General features: G+C 40.6%; 1 protein-coding gene across 2 annotated transcripts; it reads right to left on the bottom strand.

Annotated features, from left to right (window-relative positions):
* Nucleotides 1-6,988: 6,988 nt before the first annotated feature.
* CSTF1 (cleavage stimulation factor subunit 1) lies at nt 6,989-17,646 on the bottom strand. 2 transcript variants are annotated; one of them, XM_012467496.2, is made up of 6 exons: nt 17,541-17,646; nt 14,637-14,837; nt 12,922-13,199; nt 12,566-12,763; nt 11,054-11,444; nt 6,989-7,769 (listed from the first exon to the last, which is right to left on the bottom strand). In XM_012467496.2, exons 2-6 carry the CDS (start codon nt 14,803-14,805, stop codon nt 7,510-7,512), a joined length of 1,296 nt encoding a protein of 431 aa, XP_012322919.1. In that variant the 5' UTR covers nt 14,806-14,837; nt 17,541-17,646; the 3' UTR covers nt 6,989-7,509. The 2 variants fall into 2 exon arrangements, with proteins under 2 accessions (XP_012322919.1, XP_012322918.1); XM_012467495.2 differs by lacking the exon at nt 17,541-17,646 and adding an exon at nt 17,369-17,465.
* Between the last annotated feature and the right edge of the window lie 8 nt (nt 17,647-17,654).

Genomic DNA, 17,654 nt, shown 5'->3' with positions numbered 1-17,654 from the left:
GACTAACTCATTTGCTATGTGAAACCACAAAAGAAGAAGAAAAGAAAACCACCGCTCTTCTGCTTTATAGGGTGAAGTTCCTACTTTGAAGAGCTCCGTGTATGAACACAGCATTCTTGTTCTTTGAACTCTGTGGAACAACTCCCATTGAACAGACCAAGCTCATTTCCCTGATGAGAGGCCACTAGGCCAAATGTCTGATAGCGGTCAGCATTTCTTCCTTCCTGCTCCCTAGAACTTGCCTTATGACAGCCAGGATAAAAGCCATCAAGCAGGCTGCCTTAAAGGACACAGTCTCCACTCTTCCCCGCCTGTCAGTTGCACATTCTCCCTGCGCACCTCCTGGTCTTTGCTCACGGTACCTAATGATGAACATCTTCTGGGTGCTGGCTCTGCACTGAGGGCTATGCTGAGCCCCACACATGCATTCTCTTTCTGAAATCAAAGACTCATCCTGTGTGCTGTACTTGAAACTCCTGCTAGCTCATGCAGTTTACCATCACTTGCCAACTCTTTTTACTTTCCCTAAATTCAGATCCAATCTCTAGAGAGGACCTACACCATGGAGATACTGTGCAAAGTAAGTATGCATTTTTTTTTTTTTTTTTTTTTGAGATGGAGTCTTTCTCTGTTACCCAGGCTGCAGTGTGGTGACACAATCTTGGCTTACTGCAACCTCTACCTCCTGGGTTCAAGTGATTCTCCTGCCTCAGCCTCCCAAGCAGCTGGGATTACAGGCGCCCTCCCACCATACCCAGCTAATTTTTGTGTTTTCAGTAGAGATAAGATTTCACCATGTTGGCCAGGTTGGTCTTGAACTCCTGACCTCAAGTGATCCGCCCACCTCAGCCTCCCAAAATACAGGTGTGAGCCACCACACCGGACCCCGGGCCTGCATTTTTATTTAAACAAAACGGCACCCATTCTTCCAAGCCAGGCTCAAGTTCCATCCTCAGCCAGCTCTGTCTCCACTCACTTCTCTCTTCTTGTCAGACAGCACTTTTTTATTTTTTGTTTTTAAATTTTCTTCTTTTACCACGCCTCCAAGACAAGGTCAACAGACAGCACTTAGCATCTTGTCTTCTGGTTGCCCCATGTGTAGTCCCCACAAGTCTGGGCACCAGGACATATTTACCCATTAAAATAGCTGACTGATTTCTGGCTGAGACTATTCATATTTTATTTTTTTGAGATGGGGTCTCACTCTATTGCCCAGGCTAGAGTGTAATGGCGTGATCTCGGCTCACTGCAACATCTGCCTCCTAGGTTCAAGTGATTCTCCTGTTTCAGCCTCCTGAGTAGCTGGTACTACAGGCACGTGCAACCACGTCCAGTTAATTTCTTTTTTTTTTTTTTGTATTTTTAGTAGAGACAGGGTTTCACCGTGTTAGCCGGAATGGTATCGATCTCCTGACCTCGTGATCTGCCTGCCTCGGCCTCCCATAGTGCTGGTATTACAGGTGAGAGCCACTGCGCCCAGCTAATCCATATTTTTAAATGTTATCATTGTTAGAAATTAACTTCCAGGGGCAAGTAATTGACATGATGTAGGTGATAGCAGTTTAAAGGGAGGGAACAATGACCCAACAGATGAACATTGTTTGGTTCAAGGTGGAGATCCAGAGATATTAAGATATAAATTATACTACTAATAATTAATATATTACTATTGTATTAAGATATAATTCAGGTACCATGAAATTCACCTTTTTTTTAACCCTAAGTCAGAAATTATCTTTCCTGGGAAAAATTCACCTTTTTAAAAGTATACAACTCAGTGGTTTTTAGTACATTCAGAATTGTGTAACCACCACTCCAAAAAGTAATCCTCTTTCAATTCCTGAACACTTACCCCATAAGCAGTTACTTATTATTCTCCTCTTCCCCCAGCCCCCACCCAGACACTGCTGTTTCTGCTCTGTTACTGGCTTTTGTTTATGTCTGAAATTCTCTACAATAAAAAGGATGGATAAACTTGCCCAAGATCACACAGATAAGTAACAGACCCAGAATTTGAATTCAAGTCTCTTAGAAAAGACTCCATGAAAACTCAAGTTCAGATGGTTTCCATCACCTTGGCAAACCCCTGGCAGTGATTCTTCCCCCATACTGAAGAGCTTGCTCTTAAGCTCATAATACAGATCAGAATGCTATAATTTGCATGTCATTTTTTTTTTCTAGGGCAAACAAGCTAAACCAGAAAATAAAAGTAACTAGTAACTAGTACACAAAAGTAATATGCTTTGTCCCTGAAATGATACCAACTAGCTCCTATGTAGATAAATAGTTCGGTATTTTGTGAATAAGGAACTTGACTTCTCAGTCTGTTATTTGAGCCCCCTGCAGTTTTTCTGAATGAAAGGTGTGAGAAACTGCTCTAGATATTTTGCTGCAACCCATTAGTATTTTAAGGCAAATGAGTCTTTCATGTGGACAAACATTGCAAGAGCTATTATTCTAGGAAATTGGGTGCTTGCAAAATATCCGGTTGTTGAAGGTTGAAACAGCTAGAGTTCAAGAGAACCACGTCAGGAGGACTCTAGAGAGGTACTCTTAATGTTCTTGACAATTGTGCTATCAAGAACAGTATTTTGGACGTAATTTTCTTTTCTGAGATAAGTGAGTCTGACCAATTCACTTCTATAGTGCATAATACATGCGTAGGGAGGAAAATAGCTTTTCTATGTTTTTCTGTGTGTCTTTATGTTGTTTTTATGTGACTCTCAGGCTTTCTGACTGGTAGTAGTGAAGCATTGAGCACTTGATATTTGAATTATAAAGGACCACTGAACACCAGACTTTCAATGTTCAAAACATTAAAGGCTTGGCAGGAAATTTCAGGATGTAATCTCATGAAGACGATTCATAAAAATAGCTCTTTTGGTCAAAGCTGAATTTCGTGAATTGGCTGGGCAAGATAGCTCAGGCCTGTAATCCCAGCACTTTGAGAGGCTGAGGCAGTCAGATCACTTGAGGTCAGAAGTTCAAGACCGGCCTGGCCAACATGGTGAAGTCCTGCCTTTACAAAAAATACAAAAATTAGCTGAGCATGGTGGGGCACACCTGTAATCCCAGCTACTCGGGAGGCTGAGGTACAAGAATCATTTGAACCCAGGAGGTGGAGGTTGCAGTGAGTGGAGATTGCCCCATTGCACTCCAGTCTGGGGGACAGAAAGACTGTCTTAAAGAAAAAAAAAAAAGAAAAAAAGAATTTCATGAATTGCCAGCAAATTCACCAAATATCCTGGTGCAGGGATGGTACTGGGAGGGCTGGGGAATCTGCAGCCACTCTAGTTATTATTGATTTTTCAGTTTCATCACCCAAGTTTGGACCCCAGAGGTTGACTGGGAAAACGAATTAGGGCAAAAATTGAAAACAAGGATGCAAAGGAAATGCTCTGGGTACAGAGTGGGGACAGGAAGCTGGAGAGGAAGGCTGAATGCTGGCGAGACAGCAAGAAAAAGCCAGGCAGAAAATGATGCTCCAGGCAAGCGGTCCTTATTGGGGAGCAGATAGAGTGGCAAGGAGTTGCTTGGCCAAAAGACACCTGTGAAAGAGGCTTCGCGGAGTCAAACACATTCAGGGAGCAGAAATACCAAGAGTAAGAGCTCCAGGGAAAGGCCAAAGCAATTCAGGATGAAAGAGAAAAGCACAGAGGAACATTCAAATAGGATGGTTTTCCACAAGTTTTTATTCTTTAATTCAAACCTGCCCAGTCCCTTGTGCAAGTGTTTTTTTTGTTTGTTTGTTTTGAGATGGAGTCTTGCTTTGTTGCCCAGGCTGGAGTGCAATGGTGCGATATTGGCTCGCCGCAACCTCCGCCTCCGAGTAGCTGGGATTACAGGCATGTGCCACCACACCTTGCTATTTTTTTTGTATTTTTGGTAGAGATGGGGGTTTCTCCATGTTGGTCAGGCTGGTCTCAAACTCCTGACCTCAAGTGATCTACCCACCTCAGTCTCCCAAAGTGCTGGGATTATAGGCATGAGCCACTGCACCTGGCCTTGTGTGTTTTTAAATTCTTGGTCCCATTTTATTTTGAGACATTGGCTTGCTCTAGTTGCTCAGGCTGGAGTGCAGTGGCTTGATCCTGGCTCACTGCAACCTCCATCTCCCTGTCTCAATAATTCTCATGCCTCAGCTTCCTGAGTAGCTGAGACTACAGGTGTGTATCACTACACCCGGCTAATATTTTTGTATTTTTGGTAAAGGTGGAGTTTCCCCCTATTGCCCAGGCTGGTCTTGAACTCCTTACCTCAAGCTATCCGTCTGCCGTGGCCTCCCAAAGTGCTGGGATTCCAGGTGTGAGCACTGTGCCCGGCCCCTTAGTCCCATTTTAGTTACTCTGTTTTAGTTCTCTGAATATAATCTGCATTTAGTAATTCCACTAGGACCCTGCAAATCTGATTATTTTGCTGATTCTTATTATGGTGGCTTGTTCCCTCACATACCCAACTGTGATGATCCTCAGAGGTTTATCAGGGACAATTATTTGAGGACTGGGGTTAAGATGTGTCCTTGTACAGATAATCTGTGTGGGCCTCTGCCAGATACTTGTGGCCAGCATCAGTTGGAGATTGCTTTAAGATCCCCATTTGATTTTCTCTGAGCAGTAGAGGTAGCATAAATTGTTCCAAACCTGCTTGAGGAGTAGTGTATGGATTGAATTATCAGGAGACCCTCCCCTGTGCCAACACAAGACATCCTCTCCCCCAAAAGCCCTGAGTCAGCACCAAGCAGGGAAGTGTTTCTTGTCTTCTTTCTCTGAGGCAGGTTTTTGTCAAGTTCATCCTTTTACTGAAGGGGACACCTTTTGGGTTCCAGGCTTTCCGGGTCTTGACCAAAGTTCCTACTTCTGCTCAGAGACCAGTAGGTTACAGGAACTGACAAACACCCTTGGTGCTCCAGCACTGCGAATCATTTGGATTTGTGTTGCGTTTTCCTCTCAGGAATTCTTTCTTGCTAGCTCAGCTATCCATTAGAGATTTAAAAAAAGTTCTATCCAGATTTGTATTGAAAGGGCTCTCGAAGAATCTGGTTTGCTACCTTTTTAGAAACAAATGTCTCCCCCTTAGGAACAATGGCTTCTTCTCTCCCTGAAGTCTGTATCATCAGGCATGAAAACAAAGAGCTTTACTGGCAGAAGCACATGTTGGAGATTATTTTGATTAAGCCCTTTAATCACAGAAAAGGAAGTTATATCCCAGAAAAACGACTTGCCCTACTCCTTACCAAGTCAGTAACAGAGCTGAGACTGGACTTCCCTCACATTGCTCTTCCTAAGGAAAACCAAAGTGTAAGCAAAGATGGCGCTCTCTGAATAAGCCAAAAAAAAAAAAAAACAAAAACCAAAAAAACCCCTGAATTATACTCAAGGTCTTTAAATTCATAGATAGCACAGGAGCAAAGATACAGAGCTAAAGGTGATCCAGCTGTAAAAACCTGACTTCTGGAACAAAGTTCAAAAGAAAGTGTGAACTGTACCAAAGTCATACTTGCTATTTGCGAACAGATGTTCAAATGTGGGAAATGTTCAAACCAGCTCCAAAAAAATAAACTAGCTTATCATTACATAAAAAAAGTTTATTTTAGAAATCACATATCTATATTAAAAAAAAACAACACAGAGAGCATAAGTTTGTATCCTGACCAGATATTATTATTTGAATGGCAGAGTGTTGTGTGGTACAATTAATGAGACGCAGATACCAAGTCCATATAATATTTTTGGCATTTACACCAGGCTCAAAACATTGTGACCTTTAAAAGGCAAAAAAAAAAAAAAAAAAAAAAAAGGCAAAAAACAAACCCCAAAACAAAAACCAGCTGTTTTTGAAATACATAAAAGTATCTTGATCTTTTAAAATACAGGTCCTGAAACTACAGAACCATTGCTGAGATGACTTCAAAAACTATAAAACGTGGGCATTATTTTAATTCATGAATAACTGAAAAGATCTAAGGGAGTGCTGTGTGGTCATTTCAGTATGTGAGCCAAAGCAGAATGGTAGGGAAACGTTAAACCTCTATTTTACAGTTTAATAGGCTGAAAGCCAAAGGCAAAAAAAAGTCTGAAAAAAGAAGTGGGGAGATTTGTAATGCTTTTGGTAGAACTGGTTATCCTTGTTCCCATTAAGTAGGCGTCTTTTAGCCTTACAAGAGTAGCACCCACACATGGCCAAGTTCAAATATCGGAAAATCAGGATGCAAAATACAACCAGAAATTTACACTCACTATAGAACAAAAAATATGGCTCTTTGGAAATCTGAGCTAAAACCCTGTGATTTAACAAGTTAAGATGCTTAAGACAATTTTACACATCAAGGAGTTAAAACAATTCCCAAGGATGACTAAAGCAGAATTTTTACCCAATAACTTCAGTAAGTTCCTATAATGTAAAGCAATTACTTTTACTTCAATCTATTTACTATTCTTATCAAATGATCCCAGATTATATTTCTAGGTACTCCTACCCAGATCATAAGGTATTTGTTTTTTTGGGATAAAAACAAAGCAAAGTTTATGTTTGTAGAGGGGAATTCAGGGTTCTGACTCAGCTAGAGCTGAATCCAGAGAAATATTATTTTCAAAAAAGTTTCAAGAAAAAGAAAACTTGTATCAGTTGGTTAATTCCATATATCTTCTGAGAATGCAGTTACTATATGCATCCATGATGAAAAGTTACAGTTCATGCTGAAGAGAACTGAAAAGATTTAAAATCACCTAAGAACGAAGTCAATCATTATTAATCATTCATGAAGATAAGCAATACCTGAGAGCAACAGCAGGCTGACCTAATTTAATTAGATGGATATGTTTTCAGTTGTTTTTCATCAAATCACAATCTTATCATACAGTTACTAAAAACAAGTATTGCAGGTATTGAAGGATAACGTGGGCAGTATGTTGAAAGATACCGTTCCTATAAATCGTCAAGAAAAACTGGCCATTGATTTTATTGAAGTGAAAAATATGTAACACTAAAGTTGCAGATCTGAGCTTTATTATCAGAATAATATCATTTCAGGATAGAATTGAGGGATTCTCTAAAATGCTTCTGATATGGCACAGAACTCTGGAGTCTCAGAGCTGCATGCCTACTTCTCTGTTCAAATATATCTGGAAAGGAAATACACAGAGGGTTTAGCAGAACAAGCAAGAAAGCTGACAAAAGAACCAAATGAAAATTCCTCACCACAAAAGCACTTTAATACCCTATCCTCCTTCAATCAAGAGATCAAAAGAAATGGCAAGACCTGTATTTACAAAACCGATGAAAATCACACTGTAATAATCAGTGAATGTAGAACTGCACAGGTCTGTGTTTCCAACTTTTTCCACCATGATTCTACATCAAGGTAAAAAAAGATTCTTTTATACAAATCCAAGAAGGATGTGGACAGAGGTGGCAGCACAACTGCCAAAGATGGTGCACTGACCGCAGCTGGAGACAGGACGTGGGGGAGGAGGCAGAGTTCTCCAGAAAGCCCCCTGTGGACAGGGTGGCTCAGTCGGTGGTGGATCTCCGGTACCAAAATCGCGCTCTGAAGTCATCGCTGCACGTCATGAACCCGGGGTTGGTGGGGGAGTGCACTATGCAGCGTACAATGTTGTTGTGCCCCAACGAGAGCAGGTTTCTCCGCTCGGCTGTCCTTGAGTCCCAGCAGCAGAGACTGATCGTCCTCTCGTCGGGCAGCAACACATAGTCCTCGGTGTGGTTAAACACAGCCTGTGTCCGGTGCACCTGGCGTCCACTCAGACCCGCGCCTGCCACAGAGACCAAGAGGGAGAGCTTTCTAAATCCACATCTTAGACATTCAGAACGTTCTAGCATTCAGTGTAAAAGCATTTTAAACCTGATGAAGTGATACACCTTGTACACTTTCAGAAACTCTAAAAAAGTACAAAAAAGAAAATCAAACCAAGGACAGTGGCTCATGTCTGTAATCCCAGTACTTTGGGAGGCTGAGGAAGGAGGGCTGCTTGAGCCCAGGAGTTCAAGACCAGCCTGGGCAACAGACAACAGAGCAAGAGCAAGACTGTCTCAAAAAGAAGATAGGTCCATCACCTGAGGCAATACCGTTACTGTCCTAATGAGGCATAAAAACACATTTTTATTATAGTTTTAACCAACTTTATGTTGAGTACATTTTTCCACGTTTTTTACTAGCTGCAGTGCCTCATGTTTAGAAGCATCACTATTTATTTAACAATTCTTTTACTGCCTGACATTTAGTTTATATCAATTATAAGTAATGTTGTAATGAACATCCTTTGTACAGAAAGCTTTACTTCCTCAGGAGTAAATTCCTAGAAATAGAATTATTGTGACAAAGTACAGGAATATCTGTCCAAAAGGAAGCCTTTTTATGACTGAATAAAATACATATTTTTATGTTTAAAGCGCCATATAAAAAGGAAATTAAAAACTGCTTGATGATTGCACCTATCAGAAATTTTTTTTTAAGATGGCGCTTCACTCTGTCGCCCAGGCTGGAGTGCAAGGGCTCACTGCAACCTCTGCCTCCTGGGTTCAAGCAATTCTCCTGCCTCAGCCTCCTGAGTAGCTGGCATTACAAGCATGAGCAACCACGTCTGGCTAACTTTTGTATCTTTAGTAGAGATGGAGTTTCACCATGTTGGCCAGGCTGGTCTCAAACTCCTGACCTCAGATGATCTGCCCCCACTTGGCTTCCCAAAGTGTTGGGAATACAGGTGTGAGCCACCGCGCCTGGCTTCGTTTGTAAATTCTTTTAAGTCAGAGCATTTGTCATAAACTATTAACATTGAAGCATATGTAGTACAAATCTATAAAGACAGAATACAGCTTAGTGGATAAAACCACAAACTCTGTGGTCAGATGTGGGTTCCACACTTACTAGTGATGTGAACCTGGGCAAATTACTTAATATCCCTCAGCCTTAATTTTCTCATCTGTTCCATGGGGAAATGACAGAACCTACTCCCTAAGGCTATGAGGATAAAAAGAAGAGAATGACAGGAGGCTTTGTAGTGCAAGCGCTCAGCCAGTGTTAGCATGCAGCACACTTATTTTAAAGGTGCGTGTTTTCCACGGATGCGTAATGGATTTCCTCAATGCTTCTTAGTGGACATTTATGCTGTTTCCGACTTTCAGCCACTCCAGATGATGTTGGGATACAAAACCTTTTATGGTCATGTACCTGCTTGTCCAATTACCTTGCTAGGTTGAATTTCTAAGAGTGGATACAGTGGGTCAAAAAGTATGTATTTAAAATTTTGATACAACACCAAACTGTGCTGAAATATTTTACTGCTGACTCTGACCAATAAAATATGATTATTTCCTCAAATCTCTATCAATACTAGATAATATAAATCTTTAAAATGCCTAAAATCTGATGAACAAAACCAGGTCCCCATATTCATTTCCTGGGTCTGCAGCGAGGTTGGCTACCTTTTCTAGTATTTACTGACCATTTTTCTTTTATAAAGCGGCCCCCTGTCCTTTGGCTCCTTCTCTGTCTAGTTTGGGCTCATCTTTTTCCTATTTGGAGTTCTCTTTATAGATTAAGGCTATTAACTCAATGTCTAACATCTGTATATATGCTATGGCTATTTCCCCGTAGTCCTGCATTTTAATTATTTATATATATTGTTTTTAGTTAAGTTTTAACGTCCCAATTTCTGTTTTCTTGATAGTTTTTCTCTTTTCATCGTTTCAAAAACGCTTTGAATTCTAACTATTAAAGCTAGGAACAGAAATCTTAACATGCTGACATGACAGGGGCTTGAGCTGTGGAATGACAAAAAATGAAAAGGAGAATTTGCCTATAAATTCAGTATAATCACATTTTTGAAAAACCACACTGCTATTCCCACTAAAACAAGCCAATCAATCTCATACTACTATAAAACATCCAAAAGATTCCTACAGCAAATATATAAGCTCTTGTTAGTGGGCTGGTGGGTGTCTGTCCAGATAAAGCACACTCCTGGAAAATAGTTATAACTTCTAAAGGGGGAGTACTTTTCACATTTACTCTGATCACTTTTGTATCTTTTTGCAACACACACAGAGTTCTTTAATAATACTTTCCAGAACAACTGTATATAATTGTTTCAATGAAGTCACCAAGAATTATGATAAAAACGGTTCTTCCTAAGATTTGCTAGTTGTACCGGAAGCCAGAAAGATGGCAGGGAAGCAAACTGGTTGCAATGAGACAAATCTAAGGCAGATTATGCTGCCCTCTAGCGGGTCAGATGTCACCAACTCTTCAATGCACACAACACAGTCTAGTCCCTTCCTAATACCGTTTCCTTGTGATTTTTTGAGTTATGCTCCTGGCAATTTTAGTGTACAATACAAACATAACTCAAAATAGAGGAAACAATCACATTTTCTTGAGGCTTTCTACCGAACAACCGTCTTTGGTGCTACAAGGAACAGAAGACACAGTGTTTTAACATTCACTATCAAATAACCAGACTTGGGCCCTACTAGTGACAGGATGAATTTAAATAGGTTTCATTATAAAGACTCCACAGGTACAACTGTTACCAATTAGATCAACAAAAATTAATAAGAATTCAATGGATGTCATTTTTTTTCTGTCTGCTGAGCCTACTTTATATCTGCATTCAGAACACACGTGGTTTCCTTTGACCATGGGCTAAGATTTTACCTCTCAGCCATCTTTCCCTAATGCATATATTAATAATACTGATCTACTACTCGAAACTTTTCTCTGAATTGCTTTCACGTTTCTGTGGGAAGAGGGCAGGCCAAGCTACAAATGGACCACCAGGTTCTCCAATGCTACTTGCGCGGAATCCAGACCTAGTCCATGGTATGAGGTGCTGAAAACAGCAAAGTTAAGAAAGCACAGTTCTATTTCCAGCTCTCTTACAAACTGTAGCCTTGGCTAAATGGCTTCACCTGTAAGTCTTGGTTTCCTCTGATCTAAGAAAGGGGTAACACCTGCCTTAGACTTATTGTGTTGCTCTATTGTAAGTTCTCAAAAGTGTAACACTACAGAAACATTATGTAACATCAACTTCTCACATACCCGTGTATCTGACCAGTGTTCGTCCCGTTGATATTTCCCAAAGTTTAGCTACAGAGTCTTTTCCACTTGAGAGAATGTATTTAGAATTTTTGGAAAAAATGGCAGAACAAACTTCAGCCCCGTCGTGTGCTTTTTCAAAAGTTGTGATGCATCGATTTGAAACACCATCCCATAATTTGATGCAGCCATCCTTGCTTCCAGTTACATACATATTGGCACTAGAATTGTAATTAACAGAACATATAGCATCGGTGTGTTGATCTTGAGGATTGCAAGAGACAAAACACTGAAAGGTGTTGATATCATATAGACGAAGAGTAGGATGCTGAGTTCCAACAAGTATAAAGTCTCCAGAAGGATGAAAAGAGATGGAGCGCAACATTTCAGCTTCCTGTTAGGACAGAGACATTAACACAAGTGACCAACTGGTGAACAATTAAATCCAGAGGAAATGTGGAAAATATCTGGCTGATGAAAAAAGTCCATAAAACAATGATAAGATATTACAGAGGTATTGTTAATGAATAAAAGCACTTTCTGGAATACATCAAAGTGTTTTTTGAATATATTTCTAAAACTAAGTATTTACTGGTTATATTCCGAAAACCACAGAAGTGAGCTTCATTATTTGTAAACAAACACTGAGTGAACTCAGGATGGAGTATTATCAGACAATGACACACTCATGTATGGTTACTGAAGGTAAGTACAACTTGTACTAAGAGCTTCTTTAATTTGCTCTAGGGCTGCAAATATTAAGTAGAAAATTAAGTTTGTTATTATTTTTTGCAGATGGGGACTTGCTCTGTTACCTAGGCTGGAGTGCAGTGGCATGATCACAGCTCATTGGAGGCTCAACCTCCTGGGCTAAAATCATCCTTGCCTCCGAAGCCTGAGTAGTTGGGACTATAGGCGCGTGCCACCATGCCCAGCTAATTAAAATTTTGTTTTTTTGCAGAGATGAGGTCTCACTGTATTGCTCAGGCTGATCTTAAAACTTCTGAGCTCAAGTGATCCTTCCACTCTGGCTTCTCAAAGTGCTGGGATTACAGACATGAGCCACTGCAAACAGCCTAGTTTAATTATCAAACAGATAGAGGCCACTATGAAAACATTAGTGTTTCTGCAATGCATATTCAAAATAGGGTACCAAATTTCACCTTGCCAGTAAACAGTACTTTCAACTGAATGGTTTTTCTTTTATTCGTATAAGTTATACGTTAGTGAAATTGGTCACGTTTTGCTTTTAATAGGGATCTGCAACCTTTAAAGAGTAATATGGATTCCAAACCCTCCAAAGGGTCCGTTTATAAACTTTGACCAGCCAGAGGAAGCAGGCAGATGACAGTATGTGCCAGCAAAATCTGATCCACATGCTATATGGCACGCATCCTGGTTTGTACTCTTGTTTCACAGGATGATCACCGGGACTACTTTTAAAAAGAGAACAGTCATACAGTAGCTCACTGTATTTAAGAAAAAAACATAAAGCTCCTTTCCAAAGATTCCTACCTGAATGTATTTGAAGGCTCTTTTTGCTGATGGTTTGGAATAATCAAATAATTTAAGAGTATAATCCCTTGAACCAGAAGCCAGAATCTGTTCTGTTGGGTGGAAAGCGAGGCATGTGACTTCATCCACATGGTCATAAAGAGTTCGAATCACTGGGTGGTTTTCCATATTTTGTTGTGCGGTCTCATTCATCATGACCTAGACCAACAAGAAGAGATGCTCAAGGTACAAAACATGTCTGAATCAAAGTACACAATCCACAACTGTGGCAACTAAAGCCGGTCTGAACTATACTCTCATTTTTCCAAAAATGAAAAACAGAAGGCAAGCAGTAAGTATGTGACTGGAATTTTTACCTCTATTGGCATGGCACTTTTGGCTAACATCCTCTCTGTGTCAAGTATCTTTATTGAAGCATCAGCAGACCCAGTAGCTATTAACTGTCCATCTCTACTATAGGTAGCTACACGGCATGGTCCCTTATGTGATGTGACATAGCATGTTTCATACTCAGAAGCCTCTGGGGACATAGTCTGGACATCTGCATCAAATTCCAGGTCAATCCCTGTGCCAGGGGCAACAGTATCTGAACGACCAATTGCATACTGCACTGCGGTGTCATCATTTTCCATTCCTGAAAGAAATCAAAATTAAGGGCATAACAAGTTTTGTTTTTTTTAAAGGCCAAGACAAAATTCTAGATCCAAACTGGAAAAATGCTCACCAGTGTCAACTTCCTATTTCTTGGAGCTGCATGAAACCTAATGCTTTACAAACTGTGCATAGTGCCCATGGTACTCAAAGTTCACCACACTGTGAGGCCACACGGGTTGCTGGAAGGTTACGCTCCAACAGACAAAGTCATTTCCCCAGTTCTTGCCTCCAGAGTTTACTACTTTATCTACAACTACAGAAACTCAAAAAATAGCAGTTCTGTAGTTAAATTATCTACTTTTTTTATTCCAAATTTTAGTATTTTTAGGGTTGAGATGTATTAGTAGCAGCTCTGATGCTCATTAAGTCAGCTACATTATTAATATGAACGTTAGTGAAATGTATTTGAAAGTTGATATTTAAAAAAATGAAGTTCATCAAGAATATGCATTTAAAATTTATAAATAACTTGACAAATCATATAATATGTTGGATCAGTAGAGGAAAAATTAGAACTATGGATGAACAAGAAAATAAACATGACCTTGAATTTTACCACCCAGAGATAATGACTGTTAATGTATTGGTATAAATTCTTCAGGACCCTTCCCATGCACAGTTGTTTTATTTTTCAAAACAGTAATAGACCAATGCTGTGTAACATGTTGTGACTTACTTGTTCATTTAATCATGCAAAACATGGCTAAAAAATATTCATCTTTATTATGCTGTCGTATTCCATTTTATGGATATTTAAAAATTTACAGCTAATTCCATGTTGTGGGTATTGCAGTTTATCCATTTTATTTCCCCAGAAGAAATGCTCACAATTGGCACTGCTAAGTCAAAGGGTATGAACATGTTTGGTAATTCAGCATTTTCCTGAGTGCTTTCTATTATTAGCCAAGTAAGTACCAAGATATACCGCTGAATAATACAAGGTCCCGATCCTTACTGAACTTGTAGTTTTTTCTGACAAGGGGGCAATGGGTGCGAAGTGGGGAGGTAAGGATCATATGGGAAACAACCCAAATGATAAAGGAAATTTCAAAGCGACTGTTATAAAATAAATGGGATCACTATGGTAGGGTAACTGGGAAAATGTAGGAAAGGGTCAGATTATTTCAGGAGGGGTGAAGAGAACTCAGGTGACATCTGACGTAAAATTTGAAGGAAGTCAGTAATACAACAACAGAGTGTTCCAGATAATGTGTACGAAGACCCTCAGGTCAGAACCAGCTTAAAATTTTCATAATCTGAACTCCGTTTACCCGTTACTTACTGAACTACTTACTTATTGAAGTGCCCGGCATGTACTAGGCACTAAAACAAAACAAGAATAATCTTGAAAAATTCTGCCATTTGAAAACATCTAAAACCCTGCCACGGGATGTATGGATTTGTGTTCACCATCTACCTAGTTTGATGAGATGCAGGAGCTGCTCCGAGGGTGCACAGACAGACTGAGGCTTGATTTCATTGATGAGGCCATTGGCGATGCTGATGTAGCCGTCATACAGCAGCTGGCTAATGATCAGCTTGTAGAGCTGCTGGCGGTCCTTCAAGCCCACTTTGGTTCTGTACATCTTGGAGAAGAGGAAGACAGTTTCCCTGCCAGCTGCAAAAAGGGAAAATGGATGGTGAAGGGTAGAGAACCTAGCAACTCACAGAAGCAACATAGGACTCTTTGGTCAGACTTAATCTTGCAGGACTCAGATCCCACCTCTACTAGCTGCAATATCTTTGGTCAGTGATGTCATTTCTCTAAGCCTCAGGTTCTTCAGCTGCTAAGTTACCGGAAGTTAAACAAGGTAGTGTATACAAAGGTCTGAGCATAGTGCCTGGCATACAGAAATCATTCAAATCACATTAGCCAATATTTACGGTACAATCTTTCATCAACTTTTCTTCTCCATCAAACTACCTACCTATGATTCTTTATTGCTATCTCAGAATCTTTCATTTCTTCTGTTAATTAAACATTGACTGGTACCTGCAATACGCAAGACAGCTGCTATTCAAGGTCTGGACTGCTGGTTCCACTAGCTGAGCTGCCTGATTACTAATATCTTTAATGTTCATTCTGAAAACCTGTTTTAAGGCAACTGAGCTTGTTATTGTAATTATATAACCTAATTAGATAATCAAAATATGAGGCAAAAAAGCAATTGCACTACAAAAGCTCAATCAAGTTAAATGTTTTAGAAAGACTCAAAGGTGAACTGCCCAATAAAAATATTGCCAATAAAGGTCAAAACAATAAAAATTAAAAAAAAGTAAAAATCTGGAAGCACTGCGCATGCACTGATTTACAAGTGTCTTAAGTTTTCCTTCAGTCTCAAGAGACAAAAAACTGTAAATGGTTACTGGTTTATTAAAAAAAGAACTCCAACTGTTGAACATGATAATTCGCTTATCAAAAATCAACGCCTTTATGTACGTGTGTGTTTAAACCATATTAAAAGGCTACAGGTGTCTGGGTAACAGCAATAAAGAATAAAAGTGACCTCAGAGCCTGATTTTTTTTAAAAATTTTAGTTTTTTTCTTATTTCCTTTTTCAATAAGAGCCTGATTTCTTATACACTGTATGACATTGATGGATGTTAATAATGACCCTTAACATTAAGCACTTCCTGCATGCCAGATACCATCATGCTACTAAGTAATTTGTAAGCATTAGTTCACTGAATAAAATCATTCAATGTATTCACGTATATGAAGTAGTACATGAACAGAGGTCTATATTTGAATAGAAAATCCTGGGACACAATAAAGATGAAATGGGTTCACGGATGTCAGGACACCTACTCAAGATAAAAAGTGGCTGAGTTACTTATCCAAGGTTAAAGGACACCAGAATTGCTAACCCCGAGCCCTGAGCTTAACCACTGAAGGAGTTCAGGAAATGTCAGCCCAAAACGAGATGCTCTGGCAGGCCGATTACATGGAACTGTGGGTACTTAGAGAACAGCAGGCGCTTCCCTCACCTGCCTCAAGTCTGACCCTCCAAAAAAACCTCAATTGTCACGAATCCTTATCAACCAGGGAAGATTAACTCAAATCACATGAGACCAGAGGATCACCTAATTCTTCCGTTTGCATAACAAACTTTACTCACCATACATTTCCTCTGCTCACCCTCCCATAACTTTGTTACAGCTGCCCCACTCCCCTGCTCCGGCCCCACAATCCTCTATTCATTCCTCTCAGTAGCTCAGGATGCTATGTAAGCTTTAATCATCTGACTTCAACTTCTTAGTCTCGTATTTTGTGGGACTCTTGTAGGTAATTGAATATCGTCTTTCTCCTATGGATAATGATTGGTTGCACGAAAAAAAAAAAGGGAGATTCTGAAGTAGCAATAAAGAATGAAAATCAGAAGTGGGTAGTATGGCAGAGAAGTTAAGTTCACGAAAGATTCTACTGTTAACGTCGGGTTAACATGACTTGAATAATCTCCGTATGCCAGCTCAATGCTTTACCTGCACATCCCGTTTATTCTGCAGCAACTTACTTAACACTTAATCTGTCTTATGTCAATTTAACTCTTAGTCCTAATAAGGAACCTAGAAGGACGGAGGGAAGCCATTTTTGGCTCCCCTACACCACTATTCAATCCGGTCTCTTCGCTCTTGCTGAGCGCATTCCGGGTGTACAAAGATATATGTGTATGTATGTGTGTGTGTGTGTGTGTGTGTGTGTGTGTATATATATATATATATATATATTTATACTTGAAGTGGCCCAGCCCAACTTCTCAACTCCCACAGAACGTTCACTCGCCAGGTTAACAGAAGCCTAATTATCGTCCCCAATTTGCAGGTGAGCACACCGAGACACGAGAACAAGAACCCGATCCAGGACCGGTTACAAGCAGTTGAACGGGCGAGAACACAGACGCCCCCTCACTATACGCGCCGCGACCATCTGGATGCAGAGGCGAACTAAGGACTGGGTAGCAATGGGAGCGAGGCCCTTTGAGGAAGAGGAGAGGGTGCAGGCCAAACCGGTAACTTAGGAAGCACAAAGTAGAGGCGCATGCCACCTTGCTAACTCTCGACCCTTCCCGTCTCGCCCCAGTCCTCTCTGTGGTTTTCTCTAAAGGCCCTAGCCGACCGCACCAGCCACTCTCCCGGTATCCCCAGTACCAGCTGGTCCGGCTCTCTCCGTCTCCCGCTCTCTCCCGGAAAAATGGAGGCGCCAATCCTACCCAATCGACAGCTCCGAGCGCACGTTCACTGCGCACGCGGAAAGGGCGCCAAGCCGAGCGCTGCGCTATCGCTCGGCCCCACTCTCTGCCTTTCTCGCCATCTTACTTACTGGCACGTTCAAAAGGTTCACCTCGGACTTTATCTCCAATGCGACAACCTTGACGTCAAGGGGCTGTTGCCTCACCGACAAATACCCGACCCCGAAGAACACCCTGAGCGCTGG

This window comes from Aotus nancymaae, unplaced genomic scaffold, assembly GCF_030222135.1.
Source record: "Aotus nancymaae isolate 86718 unplaced genomic scaffold, 86718_ANA_hifiasm-v0.15.2.pri h1tg000029l, whole genome shotgun sequence".
Taxonomy (NCBI): Eukaryota; Metazoa; Chordata; class Mammalia; order Primates; family Aotidae; genus Aotus; species Aotus nancymaae.
Note: the sequence above shows the minus strand (reverse complement) of the source record. Positions and strands in the feature narration are given on the sequence as shown.